This window comes from Pseudonaja textilis, chromosome 4, assembly GCF_049901715.1.
Source record: "Pseudonaja textilis isolate UNSWEBS1 chromosome 4, rPseTex1.2, whole genome shotgun sequence".
NCBI classification, from domain to species: domain Eukaryota; kingdom Metazoa; phylum Chordata; class Lepidosauria; order Squamata; family Elapidae; genus Pseudonaja; species Pseudonaja textilis.
The window spans coordinates 45,744,997-45,771,353 of NC_141993.1; the positions used below are offsets into that span (position 1 = coordinate 45,744,997).

General features: G+C 37.6%; 1 protein-coding gene across 1 annotated transcript in view; it reads right to left on the reverse strand.

Annotated features, from left to right (window-relative positions):
* The window catches only part of SORCS3 (sortilin related VPS10 domain containing receptor 3), a 535,825-nt gene that overhangs the window by 54,777 nt on the left and 454,691 nt on the right, over window positions 1-26,357 (reverse strand). The window contains exons 15-18 of the mRNA XM_087932777.1: window positions 15,106-15,223; window positions 14,284-14,417; window positions 10,819-10,932; window positions 8,734-8,905 (exon numbers count right to left, since the gene is read on the reverse strand). Of these exons, the coding sequence (XP_087788903.1) occupies window positions 8,734-8,905; window positions 10,819-10,932; window positions 14,284-14,417; window positions 15,106-15,223 (538 nt within the window). The remainder of the gene's footprint in view (window positions 1-8,733; window positions 8,906-10,818; window positions 10,933-14,283; window positions 14,418-15,105; window positions 15,224-26,357) is intronic.

Consider the following 26,357-nt stretch of genomic DNA (forward strand, 5'->3'; position numbering starts at 1 on the left):
ATAAAATAGTAAAACGTGTATCATTCACCACACATACTATGTCAGCTGTCCCAGGTTTATGAATATAAATTGCAATGGAAATAAAGTGGAAACATTTCAAATGGATAACTATCACAATTCTCTGGATATATTCTACAGACCCCTATTTTAGATGGTGTAGGTCATATAAAATATCAATTTGGAATGTGCTAATGTATGCCAAAAAGTCTGGAACTGAATATAGTTGAAACCAGATAGCTAGTACATGAGATAGCTGTGTTACTTTTAAGGCACCTTGGAAAATCAAAAGGATAGCAGCCCTTTGTCCTTCCTATAAGTGTAAACCCAATGATGTACACATTCAATATAGGAGCCAAGCCTTTAATAATTCACAAGCCTTTCCCCCATGTACCTACACAGCTTTAATAAGCAATTCATAAAACATAAAAATAATGGCTTACCCATATGAATATAAAAGTTATTATTTCTATATATTAAAGAGAAATGGCTACGTATTATAAAAACTACCGTAATTTTCCATTTAGACATTTATGAGATTAGTCAATATATTATTATTTTTAGAGCTAGGCTTCAAGAGTTACAAACTTACAAACCTGGTATAATTTCATAGGTGTTTTATTTACAGACACAATCTTGAAAGGTATTGGAGCTTATTATGTGCATCTGAATGGTTAATTTGCTTCTCCCCACTTCCATGCTAATATTCAACCTTTACCTATAACTTCCACACACACACAACAAAGACACAATTACATTAGCTAATGTGCCACAACTTTTGACTCATGCTTATTTCTGGTGCTTAACAAGACAAGATGGCATATCAATTTGTGTGGCGTTTTCAAAATTATTTATCACAGGATGTTTCCTGCACAAACCTAAGGTCATGCACATGAATGTTAAAAGTGGTATTTCTAAAAGTTGGATAGATAATATTCTAACGGATACTAAGAATTATTATACTAAAAGCAAAGTTTGCATCAGCTTAAATGTATTAATCATATTATTTGGTATGAGAAGGTTCTACCATTAGGGCTTACTTGCTAGCTTGCTTGCTCATTGATTGTCTCATTGATTTGACTTCTATGCCTGTCCATTTTATGTAGCAGAACTCTGGGAAGCTCACAATAATGATAATAATAGTAAAACTAAACCTGGTGCTGCAACAAATATTCTTCAATATCAATAGCCCTTGGCTTATATCCAATCATTCAACAGCCATTCAAACTTATAAAGACACTGAACAAAGGGAATTATGACAGGTTGTCAGAGTTCCAGTTGTAGAAGCTTCCCTATAATCACATAATCACTACTGAACTGCTTGGCACCAGGCTCGCATTACATCCTAGCCTCCTGCAATCACATGACCATGACTTCTATGATATTCTCTGCTGGCTTCCCACAGCCAATGGGGAAGCCAGCTGGAAGTTGAATGTCATGGTTATTTGAGGTGCTTACAAGTAAGTGGACAAGTTATATAATATTACATTTTAGTACTGTGCTGATTAGCAATGGCAATTTTGTTTCCAATTAGTGTCATAATTTGAGGACTACGCATACAACTAACAATACAGTCCCCAGATTCTATTCCCTATTTGAGGAGAAAAAACAGCTCTTTGTGGCTTTCTGGAAGACTAAAAAGGTGGAGGCTTACAGAATCTCAGGAACAAAGGTGCTCCTGAGGCTGAGGCTGCTAAAAAAAGGCACATTTCCTAGGTCAGTGATGGCTAACCTTTTCGCCATCGCATGCTGAAAGTGTGCTTGCGCACACGTGCCTGCACCCATAATGCAATGTGGATGCAAACCCCACACCCTTGCACATGTGTGTGCAACACCCCCGTGAGCACCGTGCACTTCTGCACATGCGCATGCATCTCCTGCACACACACCGTGCCCCTAACATGCATAGCAGATACCCAACAATCAGATGGTTGGAGGGAGGTATGCACGCATGTGCAGTGGACCTGATCTGGGGCAATGGCTTGCATGCCGGCAGAGATGACTCTGTGTGCCACTTCTGGCATGCATGCTATAGGTTCGCCATCACAGTCCTAGATCCTACTAGATGATAAAATTTGAGAGGAGGAAGCTGGAACATGTCTCCTTATCTGACTTGATGGAATGGGGAGATACCCACAGGGGCTATCACTCTAGCAAATAATAGCAGGTTTGCTGCTGGATCAAATAGCAATGAATGTCTATGAGGTAGGTGTAATAGATGTGTCAATCCAAACTTCCCATGAGCCAAATTCCTAATCCCAATTGCCATTTTCTTAGCCTTACAAACCACACAGAAGCACTCTTTTTACTGAGTAGTTTGTTTCTAAAATTAAAGCAGACAGTTGACAAGATCAGTGAGCAGGAATCAACCTCAAACTTCTAATAGTTGAGTTCAGTTTTACAAGAAAATAAACACAAACAAAACCCTTTTTAAAATAAAACAAGCAAATGAACAAGCAACACAGTGCAATAATGAGTACAGCACACAGAGAAGCAAATACTGATTTGATAGAAGACACCGACTTTGAGAAAATAAGGCCATTTCCTCCATGGTGATGTAGCTCCATCCATCAGCTATCATTAATACAGAATAAATTCTATCATCACTATTGTAAATTCAGCATAAAATGACTGTAGAAGATGCTCTAAGTTGGGGGGAAATGACTAACCAATCTTAAAGCCATTCATGGTACGCATATCCCAGCAAAGAGCACTGAAAGCAATTAAAGCCATATTCCTGTCTCTTTTACTCTGCAGTTTCCTCAGACATAATCCCATGCCTCAGCTTTCTATCCATCCTTGTTCATTTCTTTTTTGCCTCATCTGCAGTGTAATTGCCTTTCTGTGTTTTGTTCATTATGTGTGAAAGTCTGTTCAGGATCTTTAATAAACAACCACTGGATTTGTAATTTGTATTTTGCATCGGCTCTTTTCTGAATTGCTACATAGACACATCCATACAAAGTCCTGCAATGAAGATGGATACAAGAAGAAACATTGCATTGATAGAAGACCTACTAATGACATTCTCTTAATTTAAATTAGAGTTATATTTTGAACTTTCAAACCAGCAGTTCTATTGCAAAAGGCTCATTTGATTTGTATAACCATTCCAATTTCTGGATTGTATTTTGCTGCCTTCTTTTCTATATATAGTATATCTACCCACCCACCTCAATTGTGTTACCAATAAACATCTACACATTGACAAACACAGAAAAGGGGTGTCCATTAAAAGTTGTTTTCTTATAGTTTGGTTTGATCTTTGTGGTGATTAAAAATGTTTTTAAAAAACAGAAGAGTCCTTGTTAGGTATAACATAGTTCGCCTAACGTATTTTGGGTAAGATAATATATATAAACTATGATTGTTAGTTTAAGTGTGTGTCACTTTAACTGCAAAGCATGTAATTTTGGGTGTGGTGTGAAACCACCATAAAAGGGAGCAAGACAACCTGATTGATTGCTGACGATTCACTGACAGTTTGCTGGCAATTAATGACAATTACTGGATTGGATTACGTTGATGGTTCGTTAGCTACGTTTTTTCCCCTACTGAAGAGTTGCTGATAAGGAAGAGAGGAGTTTCTGAGTTTTTGCATATCTCTCTACTGCGAGGAGATATATCACCGGACTGATATTTGTAAGTGTACTGACCTCTCTTTTTCGACACTGGAATTTGCAAATGAATAATCCCTGGACGGACTGAACTAAGTGAATGATATATGGACTGTTTTGACTATGCTTTAACTCTTGCTGGAATAAAACTATTTAATTAGCACTTGCATCTGCTTTTACTGAGTGTAAGCTACACAACACTTATCTCACATATTTTGCCTGCCTGCCTGACTGCCCTGCAGATCTTGCTAGGGTATATCCCTAACACTGGTTATGGGCCCAGCTGCACAGTCAGACTAACCAGGATATAACAGGCTTATATAAAGTGAGAGTTAGTGTAGTTACACAATACTGTAAACAGACAGCTGTGTTTTATTAATTATAGTTTAATATCCAGAGAAAGATGGCACAAGTCAATTTACCAAGTTTGTCTCTAATATCCAAACTGGATGGAACAAACTATGTTTCACGGTCTATGAAATGCAGCCTACTTCTACACAGAGAAGGTTTGTGGAATATAATTCAGAACCCACCAGAGGTAGATGCTTGGGATCCAGAGGATGAAGATGATGCCCAGAAGATACAAGAATATAAACTGAAAAATGAACAAGCTCTCTGTATAATAGGACTGACACTCTGTGACCAGCAGCTTGTCCATATTCGTGGAGAAGAAACAGCTGCTAAGTGCTGGGAGAATTTAAAGAAGATTTATGTTCAAGACAGTGTAGGAGCTCATATAAATCTTACACGGAAGCTGTTCAGAACACATCTTCAAAAGAATGGAGACATGCTGACTCATATAAACACTATGAAGAGAATTTTTCAGGAGCTGCATGAAAAAGAGCTAATCTTCACTGAACTGCATCAGGTTTATATAATTTTGTCTTCATTAGATCAGAGCTATGACGACTATGTAACTTCATTGGAAGTGCTGCCAAAGGATAACCTCACATTAACTGACATTACTGGCAGGTTAATTGAAGAAGCCAGGAGAAGGCTTGAAAGGGATCAACTCAGAAGGGAACAACCACAAGAAGAGGAATTATCTTCGTCAGCCTACACAATTAGAAAATGTTTTAATTGTGGAAGAAAAGGACATTTGGCTAGATTCTGCAAGAAAGAAAAATGCCAAAATGCCAGCCAGAATGCTAAAAGGCATCAAAGGGATAAAAAATGCTTAGAGTTAGCCATGTATAGCAACAAAACTGTGAACAATAATAATTTTTGGGTTGTAGATAGTGGAGCATCGCACTGCATAACAAAAGATAAGAAAAGATTTATTAAGATGTCCACGAGTTCACAGCAGATATCATTACCTAATGGGTAGAAACTGAAAGCAAGAGGTCAAGGTACAGCATATTGTTCTTGCATAAAAGAAAATGTAAAAATGTTATATGTACCACAACTTAAGTTTAATTTGCTTTCAGTTAGAGTTTTGATTAAACTAGGTTATGTAGTTACCTTTAAAGGAGAAAACTGCATAATAGAAAAGGAAGGTAAAAAAGTGACTGCAACTTTAAAAGGTGAATTGTATGTGTTAAATGATAATCAATTAGAGGTGGCTAACACAGTGTATAATAATGTTAAACCTCATGATGAATGCATACATTTGTTACACAGACGTTTAGGGCATATAAATTTTAAAATGCTCAAGCAAACTGTTGAACTGTCTAAAGGTATAAAACTGAAGCCTTGCAGTAAGTATTTGCACTGCAATGCTTGCAGTCAAGAAAAAAGCAAGGTAATACCAGCAAATAGAATTAATGGATTTAAGACAAAGGAGCCTCTAGAGGTCGTATTTGCTGATATTATAGGTCCTAAAAAACCAAGTGTGGGAGGTGCTCGTTATATATTAAGTATAATGGATCATTACTCTAGATATGGTTTCTGTTATTTAATGAAGAGTAAAATGGAAACATATCAGAATTTCTTTAATTGGTTGAAGTTTGCAGAGAGAAAAACTAAAAGGAAACTAGTAACTCTTGTATATGATAATGGTACGGAATTTATAAATAATAAATTCCAAAATAGACTGAAGATGGCAGGTGTAGAACATAAAAAGTCTGCACCATATAGGCCACAACATAATTCCTTTATAGAAAGGCGAGGCCAAACACTGCAGGCAATGGCTCGAACTATGTTGTCAGATTCAGGATTACCTGAGAATTTGTGGGGAGAAGCAACAATGTGTGGCAATCATATATTAAATAATGTTGTTAATGCAACAACAGGTGAATTACCATTCACACGGTGGCATGGTAGAAAACTTGACCTAAGCTATATGCACACATTTGGAGCACCAGCATGGGTGCATATTCCCACACAACTGAGACATAAGGGACAGCATAGGGCTAAAAGATTATATTTTGTAGGTTACGAATCAAACCATAGATCTTACAGGTTCTGGGAAGAGGGCACAACTAGAATTTATTGTAGTGCTAGTGCTCAATTCCTGGAACATGTAGGATGGCACAAATTGGAACAAGATTCGAATAAAAGTGTAATTATAGAAACCTACAGGGGCCCGAGCCATCATAATAGTGATGAAGAAAGTCCAATTGAAGAGAAAGTAAAGGAAGTGAAAATAGGACCAATTAAAGAAGAAATAAGTGAAGAAGAGATAGATAACCAGGAACAGGTGATAGATAAGAGTCCACCTGTGAGTCCTGTTCTACCTAGACGGTCAACACGAGTGAGTAGACCACCTGATAGGTATCAGGCAAGTATGGTTTGCCAGATTAGTAAAATTCCAACCACTGTGGAAGAACTAAAATTGTATACTGCAAAGGATCAGGAGAACTGGCATACAGCAATGCAAAAGGAACTGAATTCATTAAGACAGATGGGAGTCTATGAGAATGCTAGATTACCTCCAGGTGAAAAGTCCATTGGATGTAAATGGATATTTAAATTAAAAACAGGTACAAATGGGACTGTTACCCATAAGGCTAGGTTGGTAGCTCAAGGATTTAATCAAACTGCATGTGATTATGATGAAGTGTTTGCACCAAGTCTAAAAGCAACAACCTTGAGAGCAGCTTTAGTGTGGGCAGCTAAGAAAAACTATATCACAAATCATTTAGATGTAGAAACTGCCTATCTGCATGCACCATTGCAGCACACTATATACCTAAAGAAACCTGTAGGGATTAAGGATGATAAAACTAATAATGACTGTTGGAAACTTAAAAAGAGTCTCTATGGATTAAAACAATCTGGTTACGAATGGAACCAATATATTGTTAAGGAGTTAAACAATATAGGGTTTAAAGCAGGTTTAGCTGATCCATGTTTATTCAAAAGAGAGAAAAATGGAATAGTGTCATTATTATTGTTGTTTACAGATGATATTGCTTTAATTACAAAAACTAATAATGAAGCTACTGAAATAATATCATTATTAGGTAAGAGGATAAAATTAAAGCAATTAGGAGAGATAAAACAGTATCTCGGATTGACAATAAATAAAACCAATAGTGGCTATAAGATATCTCAAGAGGATAAAATTTATCAATTACTAAAAAAATATAAGATGGAACTTTGTAAACCAGCAAAAACTCCAATGAGTCAGGAATTTTGCCGCACTGATGCTCAGAGTTCAAAATTCGATAAGACTATCTATCAGTCGCTAATTGGCAGTCTATTGTCAAGGCCAGATATTGCCTATAGCGTTAATCAATTGGCTCGATTCGACGCTGAACCCGCTGAACGACACTGGCAAGCGGCAAAACATATCTTAAGATATCTTAAAAGGACAATGCACTATGCATTGTATTTGGAGCCAAAAGATGATTTGATTTTAAGTGCATATGCTGATGCAAGTTTTGCAACAGATATAAACACTAAGAAATCAACTTCAGGAATGGCTATACTACTAGGAAAAGCATTGATTGGTTGGAGGTCAATTAGACAGCAACACAAGTGTGTCCACAATGGAAGCAGAATTTTCATGTCTATCTTTATTATGTACTGATTTAATTCTGTATAAACAGTTGTTGTTGGATATGGGATTAACTGTTAATGATTCCATTGTTGTGTATGAGGACAATCAAGCAGCCATACAGATAACTACAAATATTGCTGTAAAAACGGGATCTAAGCATACAGATCTTAGATATCTGAATGTAAGACAATCTGTAAAAAATGGTTTAATAAGATTGGAATATTGTATGACTGAGCAAAATATTGCTGATCAGTTCACAAAAGCCCAAGGAGCAGTCAAACACAAAGAGAGTTGTGATGACTATGGGTTAAAGTTGTAAATATATATATTATTATATTACCCAAAAGGGGAGAATGTTAGGTATAACATAGTTCACCTAACGTATTTTGGGTAAGATAATATATATAAACTATGATTGTTAGTTTAAGTGTGTGTCACTTTAACTGCAAAGCATGTAATTTTGGGTGTGGTGTGAAACCACCATAAAAGGGAGCAAGACAACCTGATTGATTGCTGATGATTCACTGACAGTTTGCTGGCAATTAATGACAATTACTGGATTAGATTACGTTGATGGTTCGTTAGCTGTGTTTTTCCCCTACTGAAGAGTTGCTGATAAGGAAGAGAGGAGTTTCTGAGTTTTTGCATATCTCTCTACTGCGAGGAGATATATCACCGGACTGATATTTGTAAGTGTACTGACCTCTCTTTTTCGACACTGGAATTTGCAAATGAATAATCCCTGGACGGACTGAACTAAGTGAATGATATATGGACTGTTTTGACTATGCTTTAACTCTTGCTGGAATAAAACTATTTAATTAGCACTTGTATCTGCTTTTACTGAGTGTAAGCTACACAACACTTATCTCACATATTTTGCCTGCCTGCCTGACTGCCCTGCAGATCTTGCTAGGGTATATCCCTAACATTGGATTGTATTTTGCTGCCTTCTTTTCTATATATAGTATATCTACCCACCCACCTCAATTGTGTTACCAATAAACATCTACACATTGACAAACACAGAAAAGGGGTGTCCATTAAAAGTTGTTTTCTTATAGTTTGGTTTGATCTTTGTGGTGATTAAAAATGTTTTTAAAAAACAGAAGAGTCCTTGCGCTAGAACAATTATTCTACTCAAAATGCCATTATTAATATTGGGCATTAGCTTACCTCTTCCATAAGAATTATGAAGGTAGTGTTGTAGCCTTGTTCTGTAACCAACTTGCCAGTGGATGTGAGAATATGTAACCCATGGGGAGCTTTGCCTGGACACTGTTCAGGCTTGGCTGCATACTTTTCTTGCAAACCATCTGTGCAGTTATTAGAAACAATCCTCCGATACCTGTGGAATTTTATAATTTCATGTTTTAAAATTTCACAAAACTCAAATTTCATAGTTTATGTATTCAGTTGAAAAAATGGAAAGGGAGCCTATATTGTTTGCAATATATCAAACACCCATATCAAACATTTGAAAAATAACTTCAGGTGCTATTCAAAATTAATTAAGCTGTTCATTGGAAGTTTACCTATTTTCATGTTTGTTATTCCCTTGTTATGATGTCATCTCACCACATCTTTACTGATGTGTTCTTTTACATTATTGTACTTTAAAAAAAAAGAAAAGAAAAAAATAGGAGACAGATGAGCTTTTATTTCACTAAGTTCTAATAAAAGTTGTACTTTTCCCTTCCACCAGTGTATTTCCATTTGAACTAAATCAGAATTCCATGACAACATGTTGGCCACTTGACTTAGAAATGTCTTCAGACTGCCCTGGCTCAATGACTTTGAAATGAAGGTATGCACCATCCTCTATAGCCAGCAACAAGTAGCAGAGTAAAATCCACAGGGATTCCTTTATCCTTTTAAAAAAAATTCCATTTGAATTAAATCTGGCACAAATGTGCATCTATTTTATTTTGCATCTCCATGAGGTTGCCCTTAACTTGACCCTAATCATAGTAAAACAGATTTAACTGTTTCTTAGGTTAACTGGTATTAAAAGAGTATTTCCCTTTCAGCCAACAGTATCCAATGATATGCTTCAACAGTCATAATGCTAGAAGCAAAATCAAGTGATGAGTGGCATCATAAAGGCATTTATTGGCTATTTGGTGCGGATATATGCCTACAGTTTGGTTCCTGATTTTCTCTCTGTACCATCTTTCTGCTTATATCTCCCTAAAAAGCTGAACATAGAAGCTCTGTGTGGATGGCTCTGAATTTCTAGAAGGCAGACAAATTAGGGAGAGGGGGGATTCATAACATGGGGATTCCTTTTGTGTTCCATTTACAGCCCTATTCTAACTATGTGAACTAGGTTCTTGCTACAAGCTCATATCTACTCACTATATGAATAATAGATGTCAACATTTTACATCCTCTCTGGAATGGTGAAAGCCATCAGCAGCCAGCAAATTTAATAAGTGGTCTATCAGTATTGGGCAACAATGCAGGTCTGCTCATTTGCAGTAAAGCATTCAGTAAAGCAGTAAGTGTTTAAGATTTATGGCACTTTGGAAATTTTAGCACAAAGCTGAAATAGCACAACAGTGAAGCCACAGTATGAACCTGCTCCTCTATGCCCTCTGAACAGAACACAGAGGAAGCTGAAAGTTGGCATATGTCCTTTTTATAAAGAACGGAATGGTTTTGAAACAATTCTAAATTAAAATATTTATGTTATGTGATCTTAAAATAAACAGATATTAAAAATAGTTTCTAAACAGATCTTTCGTAATTTTGCTTGGATTACTCTGTTGTGTTATGCCATTAACTTCCATCTGGAGAGTATTTAATGTAGTTTTACTTTCTCTAGCATCATTTATGTCAAAATTGTGCAATTTCCATGCCCCAAGGTTTCATGTAGTCCCCAGGAAATTAAGATGCAGGTACCAATAGCTCTATAAAAGTCTTGAATTGTAATTTTAATGTGATAAAATGGAGGAATATTAATTACATGGGATAAATCATGTTAATAATGTAACAACTAAAATTTAATTGAAATGTAATCTAAAGTAAAACAAATTTAGTCTGTGTCTTGGTCTTGCTCTTTATTTTGCTCTCATCTTTCTTTTGACCAGCATCTTCCAATTAAAGGTAAGATTCAGCCCACTAGAAAGTGAATACATCTATTTTAATGCTCATCCTTTTTTCTTTTTTTTCTTTTTGCAGGATTTCTGCAAAAGATACACTAAATACAAGCTGTAAACTCTGCAAAAGAGACATATATCAAAGGATGTTTCTACTTACCCAGTGCTGTTCAAGTAGCTCTGGCCAAGACTGCATTCTTTCATCCGAGAGGATGGGTTGAACCAGAATGCTGGGATGCATTGATTATTACTGTGTCTTTCATAACCATAGTCACTAATAGAATAATTTTAAAAATACATATATATTTATCTCATCTTCCTACCACAGAGAAAAGAGAAATACATAAAGATTGCTGTTCTCACAAGAACTTTGTGAAATGGACTTAAGAAAAAACTTGCCAAAGGCTATTGCATGAGTTTGTTAATTCAACAAAAAATCATCAAGGCTTCTGGGTCCATAACTAATGCAAGAATAAACACATACTATGTCTCATTTACATATTTCCACATTTGCATGTGTATATGGATTTTGTTCCATCCTACAAAAAATTCTACTTCTGTTAAGGGAGAGAGTTAGAATAGCAATATTTGAAGAGGAAGCCCAGTTCTAACCATTAACTGCTGCCTAATATGTCTAACTAGAATCATTCATAATACTCATAACATTTAAACTAAAATCTGATGCTTCAAGAATTGTCATTCTAGGATAGAATGACATTTCCTTCCAAAAAAAAGACACACTGTTTGCAATATTTTGTTACTTTGAAGACTAAGCAGATCTTCAACACAATTCATGAAGGACTGGGTGAACAAACATGGCACAGGCACTTTCCCAAGCAATGTGAGGCCTCATTTATAGTAAACAAATCAACAGCTGGATGCTGTTCAGCTTGCTCTTTTGCAGCTTGTTCCTGCACTTGAAGATCTTGGGACATCTGCACAGGTATTACAGATACCTAGAACCTTAATCCAGCTTTTGCAAGTAGTGGAGGAGGCTATAAGATGGCTATGAGTGGAAAGCTCTTTGTAATACTGAATCCGAGCTGCCTCACACATGCCTGATAACATCTTGGTATGCTGGATTCATTGGGTTATTTTTATAGAGAGAGACAATTGAGAGAACCCCAAGTAAGAATACTGAGTTCTCAGAGAAAAGACACTATAAATGTAGCAATAAATGGCTATAACAGCATCATACGCTGCCCCCCAAAAAATTGAAGGAATTTTGAAAGCAATTTTTCTTACATCAAATTTAATGAGAAATGATAGCAAAAATACAATTATTTTCAGCAAAGCACTAATGTTAAGTAAATTTGCTTTCTATTTCTCTGCCCCCCTCCCCCCTCCAGGAGAGAGAGAAGAAGGGAGGGAGGGAAAAAGTAATTGGGTCTATGAAGTTATTTGCCACTTTTCAAGTTCTCATATTCAAAGAATCTGCTGTATCGATGTAAAAGGTCTGTCTGAAATTTATATGAAGTATATCTTTTAAATCACCCAAATAACTGGCATTTTAAAATCCACTTTCTGGTTATTTTTGGATTGAAGTTGTAATTTTTTTCTGTTTGTGCTTTTTGCCATTTACTGGTAGATGGTATAATGGTGATTATTATGTTGTAATTTTACAACAGTGAACACTGAGACCTAAATAAATGAATATATATCTTTCTAAAAATATTCAGTGAAATAGTCATTGGAGCTATTCTGTAAAGGCATAATCCATAACTACTTCATTAAATAGAACAATATTGATGCACTATCTAATTATGCAAAGTATTTAGAGAAGGCTTAAATCAGAGCAGTTTTTTCATAACAGCCTTCCATGGATGACAAGAAAATAACAAAGGATCATGGATTATCTCACACAGGTATGTGAACCATGGTAGACATTGTAGTTAAATTAATTGTTAAATTTCTAGACTGCTTTTAATGCTTTGGTTTTTCTGACATTCAAATTTAATCATTCTCAGTAGGTCACCCTTGCACATTTTAAGTATGCCTTGTAGTAACTTAGTAATTAAAATTGTTCATGAGGGGGAGTCACATGTTGCCTCAAAGAACGAAAGAGCTGCATTAATATTAAATAATATTAACGACAACATAACTGAAGGGCCTGAAGGCTGCAGACTTGTTCATTAACTTCTGGTAAATGTATATTAAAAACTCACATACTGCCCACCTTCGCACTTGAAAGCCCTGGGGTTTGTATGTTAAAAATTACTGAGTCCAGCTGCTGCTTCAACTTATTGGAAGAAGCTTCCCGGACAAGGGTAAATAAAGTACTAAAGGGAAAATGAAAACTTCAACCAAGAAATGTAGAAAGATTTCATGATTCATTTTTCTGTGAAGCTTGAAAACAAAATCTGGATTATTTTCTGATGTTGTGTAATTGTACAATAATTTAGAAGTTATTTTTCTCCTCCAACTCATTCCTCAAGAGAGAAGTGAATTTTTAGAAGATACTACTTTGTAGACTTTGGAGAGGCAGAAGGGAGTAATTAAGATTTCTTTTTGAGTATAAAATGTAACTTATTTTGCCAATTACTGGTAGAAGGTATTCAGACTGGGAAAAAGTCTGTGCAAGCATTTCTATGAAAAAAGAAACAAGTAGTAATGGACAACCTCTTGATACAATATACCAAAGAAAACAATTCACTGAGTTATTTCTCAAAACCCAATCTGAGGGAGAATAAATCACAGTTCAAAACTCAATTGGAACAGAGTTATCTACACTCTTGCTGCATACTATTTTTGTGCTAAGAAGAATCAGGCTGAGCAATGTAAGTGTAGTTTGATGCCAAGCATGAAAAAAAAAGGATTCTAAGAAAAGTTTATAATATAGAAGCTGGCTAAGGTGACTCATGTCTTAATTACTGTCTAGTAAGACTACTGTAATATGCTTTATTTGGGACTGCCTTTAAAGAATATTTAGGAAGTACAATTAATTCCAAAATGCAGTAGTTCATATCCTTTGGGGCTTCCAGCACTGAAAGGACAATTTTCCAATTCGCAGACCCTGCATTGGATGTGAATTTTTAAATGTGCTGGTGTTGACCTATAATGGCTTTATGGCTTGGTGCCTGGATACCTCAGGGTGATCTAGTCCATCAATAATTGGTCCAACTAATTTGATCTCTAATGAAAAAACTGCTGTAATCCTACTGTTTGATGAGGGTCTGAGGTAAGATGGTGTGCTTCTCCGTGACAGAGTAAACATTGATAAATAACCCCCTTGTGGAGATCAGACTGGTTCTGTCTTTCTTGGTTGTTTAGATGCTTTTAAAAATTGAATTGTTTCAGAAAGTTTCCTTCTGATATGAATATTACAATGTTTAATTTTATTTAACTTATTTACATTTATTGCTACACATTTTAAATAAATTCATAATTATGTTATTCCTACCATGGATATTTTATTTTAGTTTGTCTTCATTTTTTGTCTTCTATTTTTCTTATCTTCATTTTAAAGTGCTTTGGTTTTATTTTATTGGAAACAGTTGCTGGGGTGCATCCACAGTTTCACTGTAATTGTACAATGACAATAAAGTTCTTCTAATTCTAGTTTAAACTGCTGAGATTTTCTTTGGATTGTGGTGGCTTACAAATATGTTTAATTGATAAAACTTACCATTCAAAGTCCCACTCAGCACAGATGCATGGTTCTGAAACCACTGTTCTTGAGTAATCTCTAGATAATGCGCACCACGCCCCTGATTTACGTTTCTTATAGATCTTCCTTTCTCCCATGACACAAGGTTCGCCCTTCAATGCAGAAGAATACTGCTTTGGAATAACATGTACTCTTCTGTACAAGTTAATTATACAAGGTGCACAGATACTTAACTTTCTATACTAGAACTTCTTATGAAGATTGAGTCCTCACACCATCATTATTATAATAATAAGACCCAAGTACAATTATGTGGGAACTGAAAGTATAATGAAATGTAAGGATAATGGAAAAGATTCTGTTTATTTTCTGATGAAATTTTCCCTATCAATCCTTTATGTTAGCCCACAATGAGAAACAATAGTTCCCCTTTTCTAAGTCTGGGTAATATTTTTGGCAAGTCTCCCCTTAATGTCTCATTCCTTCCTTCCACAAGATGAGTTCTTCCTTTGTCTACAGTTTGGCTATAAGCCAAATACAGAAAACAACCCCCTGATACATTATTTTCCTTCTTCCCTGTACTTCCATTTCATTTATGTGGTACTTCTGAAATTATGTCACTCATAACTTTGTTATTCTGACCATTCAGCCCAGATAGATAACTAAAGCAATTATTTGTCTAGTTACTTTTATAGTATCTTATTCAGACTTGCATTGCTTCTCATCTTTCAATCTAACTAAATCCTGTGATTTACATTCATTAATTTATAACAACACTCACAACTAGGAATAGTAGGTCATCTGGGATACAGAAACAGACACTAGTTGATGTATTCCTACCTGGTTGTGTAAATGCCATGACTGGAAATCATCCTTGGTACATCTTCTGCTAAAGATAGATTTATAATCCACTTTTACTAGTTGCCATTCAGAACGGAGATTGAGATGGCCAAAGATTCTGAATATTGGTGGAAGATTAAAGAAAAGTAAAAAAAGAGAGAAAGAGAGAGGAGAAGAAGAATATATACACAGATTAACCCCAACTAACAATTTTCCATACACAAAACATGTATTTGAAAATAGTTTTGTTACTTCAATTTACAGAAACAAAGAAAAGGTCCCAATTTTTGGTATCCCCAAATTTGGAAGAAAAATTGAATTAGATTTTTTACTTTATTTATTACTCTATAGACATTCTTTGATCCAGTTCTGCAGACTCGTCTCTTCTATAAAAGGGTTGATCTATGATTCCTGGAAATTTCATTCACTATGGCCGATACTTATGGTGCCGAGAAAAATGTAGTTTTAGATTGTAAAAGAAATACTGGATTTTTTAAAATCTTGACATATTTATTTCCACAGACAAAAATATTCTGGCAACTTAAACCCATGAGTTTACTTTGATTTTAATGATGAGGAAATTATAGTTGCTTGATAGATTTTTCTTTTTGCTATAAGATTATTAGAAATGATAAAATACCTGAATTCCAGTTAATCCTCCCTCTCTAACTAAAAATGCTTTATTATATTTGGAAACAGAAAACTATTAGACTAAATTTGCTTTATATCCCTAATTGAGATGGCTAGATAATAAGCTCAATTTCCTGATAGATAACCAGAAACTCTTAATTAGGATATTAAATAAACACTTAACATTAATAGATAAATTTTGCTGGATGAATTACAAATGTTCTATCAGCAGTTTGATATTATAAGATTAGAAGCAAAGGGCACTTGTGAAATGTTTATTATTGTTAGTTAGATGATATAGTTAAAAAAAACCTTGGGAAAAAATCTTTGGAATTTGGATTATGTGAGAATAATTCAAAGAATATCATGAATGAAAATAAGTACTGGATAGTATTAGGAATGCAAATCTCAAGAGTATCTCTATTAACTTTCCTCTCCATCTAATTATCACATAAATGTGGATAACTGGAGATGCATTAAAATATCTGTGCAATGCTTTTGAAAAGAACAACTGCTCTGGCTATGTGTGAAAATGGATGTGCTCCCATTTCTCTTATGTAGAACATTTTGTTTACAGACAGTGTTGTCATCACATAGCCAAATCCCATTAGTTTCTTGGCAAAATGATTTCATAATCTTAATTAAATAATCTTTGTTGGAACAACATGCCCTTCAATAAATGGAAAGAACAATTGGGAGTTGTGGATCTTCAATGAAAGTCATAGAACAATGGATAAGGCAGGTAAGAAAAATATGCAAAAATATTAAGTTGCTTTCAGATCCCTGAAAATTAAAATAGCAAGTTTATGGTGAATGTGAGCACCGCTACTTTTTAAAGCAATAACATTAGTGATAAAACTCCCTAAAGTACAAAATATAAGTTTACACTTTTCTACATATATGGGTCCATTCATATTTGGCAGATTAAGTAAATCACTCATATTTGAATATTCTGGATATAATTCAAGATTATATTACCATATTTGTTTACTTTATTTATTACATTTTTATCCCAACTTTATTGTTTTTATAAATCTCAAGATAGAAAATATACCTAATAGTCCTTCTTCCACCTAGTTTCCACATAACAATAACCTTGTGAGGGGGTTTGATGAAGAGCACAATTGGCCCATACTCACCCAACTGGCTATCATATCTAAAGAAACATTATAATTCAGTCTGCTGAACAATTTCTACTTTGCTTTCCTTTCAAGTAAGCCTTAAAGATCTGACTTTACTCCTAGGCCTTGGGCTTGGGTGAGTGCAGAGTTCCTTTGGATTGTTGTATGTGTATGAAGTAACTTGTGGATTGTTCTGTTTTGGACTATTGTTTTCTCATATTCTTTTTCCATTGTTGTTCACCTCACATAGTTATTAGGAGTTGGCAAACCTTACAAATATAATAAATAAACTCAGAAAAAAATGCGTACTGGCTATATAGTTAGATATAAGATTACTTTCCAAATAACTTCCCTATTACTTTGGCTTTTATTCACATTTTACTTTAATAACATTCAAAACTTTGCAATTATAGGTTCAAAACCCATAATATTTTTAAATTATTATTTCAATTGATTCACAGTCAAAATTTACACATATAATCTAAAAGTTGGTATTGAATAAGAGAAGTAAATTATTTAATATATATTATATAATACACCTAAAATCTCAACTCACTGATGTGTTACTAAAAACATTTACTTTTAATAGCCATAGTAAAAAATCTGGTGTCACCTCTGCAATTTTAGGATTTCCATCTACAAGCAAAATTTTAACAAAGAGATACTCAAAGGTATCTTCTTCTGGTTTTGATTTAAAACAGGCCAAATAAATTCCTGCCAAAAACTTTCATAAAATTCACAAAACAAAACAATATGATCCACCATTTCAAGATTGATATCATTAGAAGGATAAAATCTTTGACAGGTGAGGATTTGAAATCTACCATACAGCACAGGGATTTCCAAACCATGGCCCAAGGGTTGTATGTGGCCCTGGACAGTTTCCACAAGCAGCAGCCCCACAATGCAGCCCCACAAGATCATAAACTTTCAACATCATTAGGTGATTTTATATTACAAAACTATATTAAATATTTTATATGCAGACCAAGACAATTTCTTTTCACTCAATGCACCTCAGACAAACCAAAAGTTTAGACAACCTTGTTATAGCATATTCAACAGCAACACATTTATCTGGCTATTGAAAAGGCTATTTTGTATTTAGTTAAATATAAATCATTTAGATATTTTAGAAGGATAAAAGGTATATCTGTAATTAATTCTAAAAGTTATAGATAAACACAAAACCATCAATTTGTTTCTGAACTAACTCATACTTCTTCTTAAATACAATGAAATTCTAATGTCATACTCCTGGGAAAATAAATAATACGAATCATTGCCAATCAACTAATCTTTGTTTCATCACTTTAAATTGCATATAGCAACAAAATATTCATTTTGGGTTTCCTAAAGCAAATATTCCTTGGTTTTAAAAATATATATTTGCAAACAAAAGTTAATAATGGTTAGTCAACCTTTGTTTTTAAAACAAAGAAAGAACATGGTGGTGCAGTGATTAGAATGAAGCATTACAAGCTAATTCTGCTGACTGCAGGCAGTTTGATTCTGGCTCAAGGTTGAGTCAGCCTTCTATCCTTCTGAGGTGGGTAAAACATGGACCCAATTTGGTGGGGGCAATATGCTGACTCCAGGGGTGGGATTCAACTTTTTTAACAACTGATTCCGTGGGTGTGGCTTAGTTGGCAGGCATAGCTTGGTGGTCATGTGACTGGCTGGGCATGGCCAACTCAACATCACTCACATCAAGGCACGCATCTCCTCACCTGGTCTCTCGTGACTGTGAGGATGCTACAACAGTCGTAAGTGTGAAAAATGGTCATAAGTCACTTTTCATTGGTCACTCCACACAAGCAAAGTACCAGCAAAGGAGTGTGGGGGAGGGGACTCCAGAGAAGTTCCAAAGAAAGGAAGTCTACTCCTGCCAAGAATGTAATAAGGGTTAATGGAGAGGCAGTTTCTGTAAGCAACACCAGAATGTTTCCTTCCTGCCTTCCTTACAGGATTAGGCCAGTAATTTTCTAACAACCGGTTCTCCAAACTGCTTAGAACATTAACAACCGGTTCTAATGAATAGGTGTGAACTGGTAGAATCCCAGTCCTGGCTGACTCTGTAAACTGCTTACAGAGGGCTGTAAAGCCCTGTGAAGTGGTGTATAAATCTAAGTGCTATTACTGTTGTCCAGTTTCCAGGAACATAACAGAATTTGGGGCACTTAAAAGAAAACTTTAAAATTTTACTTGCACTTGGGCTACTTTGTTAATTGGAAGTATAATCCAAATCAGAGCTCCATATAAAATTTGAAATGTAATTTTGCATAAAATCATGTATTGCTGCAGGAACAAATCTCCCCATTTTTGAATGAACATATTGAAGCAAGATATCATAGTTGATTTTTGTTTTCAAAGGGACTGTTTTAATAATTAAAATTATATAAATAATTAAATAATTAAAATTTAAATAATTAAAATTCTCTACTTTGTTATCACGTGATTATAAATTTTCCTAGTACTTAAAAAAATTTTTTTTAAAAAAATAAGTTTTATTATAGTTAATTTAGCTCAGAATTTAGTTTTATTAACATAATAAATAGCTACCTTAAAAACAGAAAATAATTTGCCTTTCAGGGAAATAGAATATAGGTAGGCACTGGTTGATTGTTGACCTGTCTTTCTAAAAGTAACAGTTAGTTAAACCAAAATGTTTCTCAAGCTAAGAGATTAATTTTTCATTTAAATTCTTTCTCATTGTTGCATGACATTTCCTGGGACTGATAGCAAACTATTGGCCTATAACTGACAAGGTCTTCTGTTTCTCCCTTCTTTTAATTCTATTCCATTCAAAGGTATTAAACCAGAACTATCTTTTGCAGGTCATTAAAAACAAGTCCCACCAATTTAGATTTTCTTTAAGGAGTTGTAATGATTATATTATTCTGGATGGGACCTTAACAGATTTTATTTTTAAAATAAGTTGAACAATATCTGCCACTGACACTGGTTTCCTCTGTGGAATAGTCAATAGCTTTGACCTGATATTGTTTGCTATAGGTATTTTTTTAGTAGGCAACTGGACTTCCTTGTTTTTCTTTGAAGACATTTTCATGCAAGAAGTCTTTTCAGCTCTGACAGGATAGTGAGAAATGGAAGGATTTATATTCCTTGCAGACAGTTGGTCATTTGCATCCTTTTAGAGGGTCCTTGAAGCACTAGGAGGTTTATCTGTGTTCTCAGGGTCACCTGAGTAGTGCTCCTGGTTCCTTTAGTCTACAATCATCCCAAATTGTATCCAAATTTGATTATTAAAGAATTCCAGTTATTCGTGCAAATATTCTATTATTTTTTTAAAATTATTTTTAATTCTGGCTTGATTATTTTTATAAATAACTAAAAGTCGCAAACATGTATAATACTCTGTTTTCTACAACAACTTTGAAAAATGAGTTGGGCTATGAGATACTAACTGGTCCTAAGACAGTCAGTCAGCTTTCATGTTCATTGGATGTCCAATCTTTTGGCTTGCCTGGACCACATTGAGTGAAGAGGAATTATCTTAGGCTACATATAATATTTATTGTATATAAATAATAATGTTAAAGGTTTATGATATTGTGGGGCTACATTACTAAATATCAAGGGTCAGATGTGTCCCATGGGCCATGGGTTGGACATATTTAATTTGTGGATACAAAACCAGTATTCTATCTAATACTGGCATTGGTATAAAAACTTGAGTTTCAGTTAATCACATCCTATTATTTTTAACCAGACAAACTAAGTTACTAAAACAGAACTTCACAATGTGATTTTAATTGTTAGAAATATTTTTTAAAAAAATGACTTTTTCCCTTCGGTGAAAAAATCACTTGATCATATAGAATTAGTTCAAGAAATAAAAAGGAAATTTAAATATAAATAAGATAGCATTTAATAGCAAAATAGTATAGCATGAGGCCATCACTGAGCTGTGAATAAGAACGGATGTTTGAATCTTAAAAGAGCTTTAGTTTTACTGTTTGCTCAACCCAATTATTATCTAGTCCCTCTTCTTTAGCAGCTGTTAGGGTGATGTCTCAAGAACTACCTTAACTAGTCTGATGGTTTAATTATAGTTTTCTTTTATGAAGAGGATCAATAGTTCATTTCTCATTGTTCTTTTTATAGTCTATTCCAAAAAAATATATTCAAGGCAAGACTATTATTTATTTTGACTACCCCTTTTCTTTTTCTATTTCAGTTAATATTTTTAATTCTCTTTATAAAAATAAAATGTTCCTTTTATTTGCATTTTCACTCCAACATTGTATAACATTTATTTATTTATTTGTCAATCATTTACAAGTTAATAGATATAAGTATAAACATGAGTAAGAATACAGGAAATAGGTACGAATAAATGGAGATAATAGGTCAGGGAGGGTAGGCATGATGGTACACTTATGCACACCCCTTACAGACCTCTTAGGAATGGGGTGAGGTCAATAGTGGTTAGTTTGAGGTTAAAGGAGTGGAGGTTAGAGGGTGTAACAACACAGTCAGGTAGTGCATTCCAGGAATTGACCACTCTGTTGCTAAAGTCATACTTTCTGCAATCAAGTTTGAAGTGGTTTACATTGAGTTTGTATCTATTGTGTGCTCTTGTATTGTTGTGGTTGAAGCTACACACACACACACACACACACCCAAACACACACACACACGTGTGTGTGTGTGTGTGTGTGTGTTTTCTTAAGTTTTTGCAGGTATTTATATGTATGGTATTCAGCTTTGTTTGGGTATTTTCCCACATCATTATAGTTGTGCTTTTAAAGTTGTAGCAACGTTTCGGCAGAATCTCATCTGCCATCATCAGGCTTCTGTATAGTGTTCATCTATTCATCTATGTGGACGATACAGCAGTGGCTGCACAAGGATCAACTTTTGGTGAGGTAGCTAGGACACTTAAGGTAACACCTGAAGAATTAGGACATTATTACACATCAACCAGGGGTGGGATTCAAATTTCTTAACAATTGGTTCTGTGGTCATGGGCTAATTTTTGGGTGTAGCTTGGTGGTCATGTGATTGAGTGAGCGTGGCTAGCTGACTGAGTATGGCTCGGTGATCACATAACTGACTGAATGTAGCTTGGTTGTCACATGACCACACAGGCATGGCTTGATGGTCATGTGACAGTAGTGTAACAAAAAAAAATCATTTATGTATTTATTTAGGTTTTTAGTATCTATTCTGTTTTTATGATTAAAAAAACAAAACAGGTACTAAAAAATAAATACATAAAGAAATAAAAAAGCAACTAACCAATAATTAGGCAGTCAAGTTGGCTGGCCAGCTATGCCAGGGTCCTAAGTTGGGCCTGGTCTTTGGATCTTGTGGCAGCAAGGACCGCTGGGTAGCCTGGCAGTTGGCACTTGACTGGGGCTAGCTGTTATGTCCTGAGAACTCTAGGAGTTCTCACTCAGGTCCATTCACTTTGTGTGGGCGTTCTTCCCCCTTTCCTCATTGGTTGGTTCTCCCCAGCAGCCAGCTATAAAAGCAGGCTGCGGGGTCCAACCAGTTGCTGATTGCTGCGAGCCAGTTCCAGGCGTGGCAAGCACTGTCAGCCCTTTATTGTTATAATAAAGTATTGTTGCACTCATGCTCTGGTTCAGCCTCTCTTTTCCCAAACCTAACACTGGCGACGAGGATGGGATGGCTACCAGAAGCACCATGCAACCACTGAGTCACTAGCCGCCGATCCACAGCCCAGAGAGAGCGATCGGCCGGCGATAAGAGAAACGCTGATCCGCAGCCAGAGAGAGTGGTCAGCAAACAAAAAGAGCAAACAAAAAGAGCAAACGCTGATCCACTGACAGAGAAAGCGGCCAGCAAGCGATAAGAAGCAAACGCTGATCCGCAGCCAGAGAGAGCGGTCAGAATCGAAAGTTAGAAGCGTCTGTAGCCGCTTGTTAGCCCAGCTACAGGGAAAGTGAAGCGCTGCGAGCCGCAGCCGCTCAGTATCAGACGCGAAATTCAAACGGTTGTCATTTGAATTTCAAACTTAAAAGGTACAGCACAGCGCTGTAGCCAGTCACTGACGCCCACACAGGCGCGAATCCAAACGCCATCAACGGCTAACAGCCAAACGTGGTTAACCCAGAGAGAAAGAGAGGATTGCAAACAGCCTCTCCTGAGCTGAAATCACTTGCCCACCACGGGCACTAAAACATTGTCTGCTGCCCCAGAGAGATTTTTTCCACAGGTTGTTCAACCGGTCCCAGCACCATGAGTTCCAATCCAGCCTTCCCGGCGTTCAAACCAGACGAGGAGAAGTGGGAATCGTATAAGAACCGCTTTAATCATTATATCGATTCAGTTGGCCTGGCGGATGCGGGAGAGCTTCGGAAAAAATCGTATTTCCTAATCTACTGTGGAGCCACCGTCTACGATACTGCCACGGCACTCGTGGCTCCTCGTGAGTTGAAAAAACGTTCCGTGGTCTGAGTTACTTGAAATTCTCACTAACCACTATTCCCCCAGGCCCTCACAGATTGCCAGGAGATTCACCTTCCGTATGAGGAAGCAATCGAGCAAGGAGACCATCAATCAATATATGGCCGCTCTCAGAACAGCAGCACTGCATTGTGGGTTTGGAACCTACCTGGAGGACATGCTCCTCGATCAATTAGTCTGCGGGGTCAAGGACCTCCACCTGCAAAGGTGCCTTCTCACCAAAAAAGACCTCAACCTCGCACAAGCAGTCGAGGAGGCCTTGGCAGCTGAGCTGGCAACAAACTCAGCCACCAAAATCCAGGGTCCAAGTGCCAAGCTGACATCACTTCCAGTCCACTCTGAGGAGGTGGTAGCAGAGGAAACCATCAGTGATGAAAACGAAGTCCACCGCCTCTCCAACGACAGACGGCCGCAGGTAGGAGCCAGACAAGAAAACGTCGGTCCACCCAAGCACATCACCCTGTGCCTAGCCTGTGGGGGATCTCATCAGAGGGCCACCTGCAAGTTTAAAGGAGCCACCTGCAATAACTGCCATAAAAGGGGACACATCGCGAGAGTCTGCCAAGCCCCCCAAAGCGCAGCACAAAGACACCCCCCCTCGCACTCGGGGCCACAGAGGCAAGTATTGAACTGTCGCACGCACCACCTTGCCAAGCACACTTGCCACACTGTTAGTAAAATTTCTCTCTCCATCTCCCTAGAAGGTAAACCGTGCCGCATGGAGGTTGACACAGGGTCAGCGCTCTCAATTATCTCGTGGAACACCCTCAAGAGGCTCCAACCAAGCCTATCCACTAGCCGGCTCCAGAGATGCCAGTTTGGCCTGAAGGACTACCAGGGGAAGACCATTCCTGTAATCGGCAGAGGCAAGTTTCTTGTCAGTTTTAGAGCTTTTAAAGGTCACCTACCTCTAGTGGTAGTTAACGGCAATCTACCCACCTTATTGGGGCTCGATTGGTTTCCCCATCTCGGCCTAGGGCTAACAGGAGTCCATGCTGTCTCAACCTCAGACACTGACTCCTTATTCGCTGATTACTCAGATGTATTCAGCGAAGAGCTGGGGTGTTATAACGGTACCCCCATCTCATTCTCAGTTGACCCCAAGCAGTCCCAATCAGGCTAAAACCGCGTAGGGTCCCATTTGCTATTCGGCCAAAACTAGATGCGGAATTGGATAAACTCTTAAAACAAGGGGTCATTGAACCAACAGATTTCGCCAGTGGAGCGCCATTGTCACACCCCTCAAAAAGACGGTAGCCTGAGAATTTGCTTGGACTACAAGGCGACAATCAATAAATTTCTACAAGTTAGCGCTTATCCTGTGCCCGTCATTCAGCACTTATTACACACATTCGAACCAGGCAGCATTTTTGCTAAATTGGACATGTCTCAAGCATATCAGCAGTTCCCTGTAGATAACCAAACAGCGGAACTCCAGACAATTGTCACTCACAGGGGTGCCTTCCGATGCAAGCGTCTCCAATTTGGCGTAAGTGTTGCCCCGGGTATTTTTCAATCCCTCATGGAGCGGATTTTGCAGGGCCTCCCTGGTGTAGTACCCTACTTCGACGACATCTTAGTCTCGGCCAGGGACAGAGCCCAACTCTTCCAGAGAGTTCGAGCTGTGTTAGAGAGGTTCAGACAGCATGGCCTCAAGTTGAAAAAAGAAAAATGTGCCATTGCCACTAGACAGGTGGACTTTCTGGGTTATAAAATTGACGCCTCTGGCATTCACCCCCTGGAGTCCAAGGTTAAGGCAATCCACGAGGCACCCACTCCAACCTCCAAAACTGAACTACAGGCGTTCTTGGGCCTATTGAACTTTTACGCATCCTTTTTGCCCCATAAAGCATCAGTAGCTGAACCCCTACACAGATTACTGGATAAAAAGTCACCGTGGCACTGGGGGCACAAAGAAGACCATGCTTTTCACGCCGTCAAATCACTACCCATGTCAGAGGCGGTACTTATTCAATTCGACCCTAACTTCCCTCTAGTGCTGGCAGCAGACGCCTCCCCTTTTGGAATTGGGGCGGTACTAAGTCACAGGCTTCCCAATGGCGCCGAGGCTCCCATCGCCTTTTTCTCAAGGACGCTCTCTGCAACGGAGCGCAATTACAGCCAGATCGATAAGGAAGCCCTAGCAGCTGTTGCAGCCGTGAAAAAATTTCACGAATTCCTCTTTGGCCATTTTTTCGAGCTGGTCACGGACCACAAACCCCTCCTGGGCCTACTAGCCGGGGACAAGCAGACCCCTCAGGTCCTCTCCCCTAGGATGACAAGATGGACTCTCTTCCTGGCAGCCTACTCCTACAGACTTATACACCGCCCGGGTAAAACACTGTCCCACGCTGACGCACTCAGTCGCTGCCCCTTGCCGGCCCCGGCTGAAGACCCTGCTCCTGTCCACGCTATTTTCGAGATCACCCAGTTGGACCTACCCATCACTGCCCTGGACATTGCTGCTAAAACCAAGGCAGACCAAACGCTCGCCCAGGTGCTCGACTGGGTGAGGAGGGGTGGCCGGGTGGCAATGTTGATAACAAATTCACACCTTTTAAGACTCGCATGCAGGAGTTGTCCAGTTTGCAGGGCTGTCTACTATGGGGCACTCGAGTGGTCATCCCGGCCTCACTGCGTGCCCGAGTTCTGGAAGCGTTGCACGAGGGACATCCTGGCATCGTGAGAATGAAGGCATTAGCACGCAGCTACGTGTGGTGGCCGGGTCTCGACGAGGACATTGTCAATTGGGTAAGTTCCTGCAGCATTTGCCAGGAATCCCGTCCTGCTCCCCCATTGCCACCCCTACTAGATGGGAAAGCGCCAGCGCTCCTTGGTCCAGAATTCACATCGACCTGGCCGGCCCTCTGCATGGGAAGATGTTCCTAGTGGTCGTGGACGCCTATTCCAAATGGATTGACGTAGCACAGCTATCCACGACCACCATGCTAGCAATCACCAACGTGTTAACACGCCTGTTAAGTAACGCACACGGCTACCTGACTCCATTGTCTCCGACAATGGCCCACAGTCGCATCGACTGAG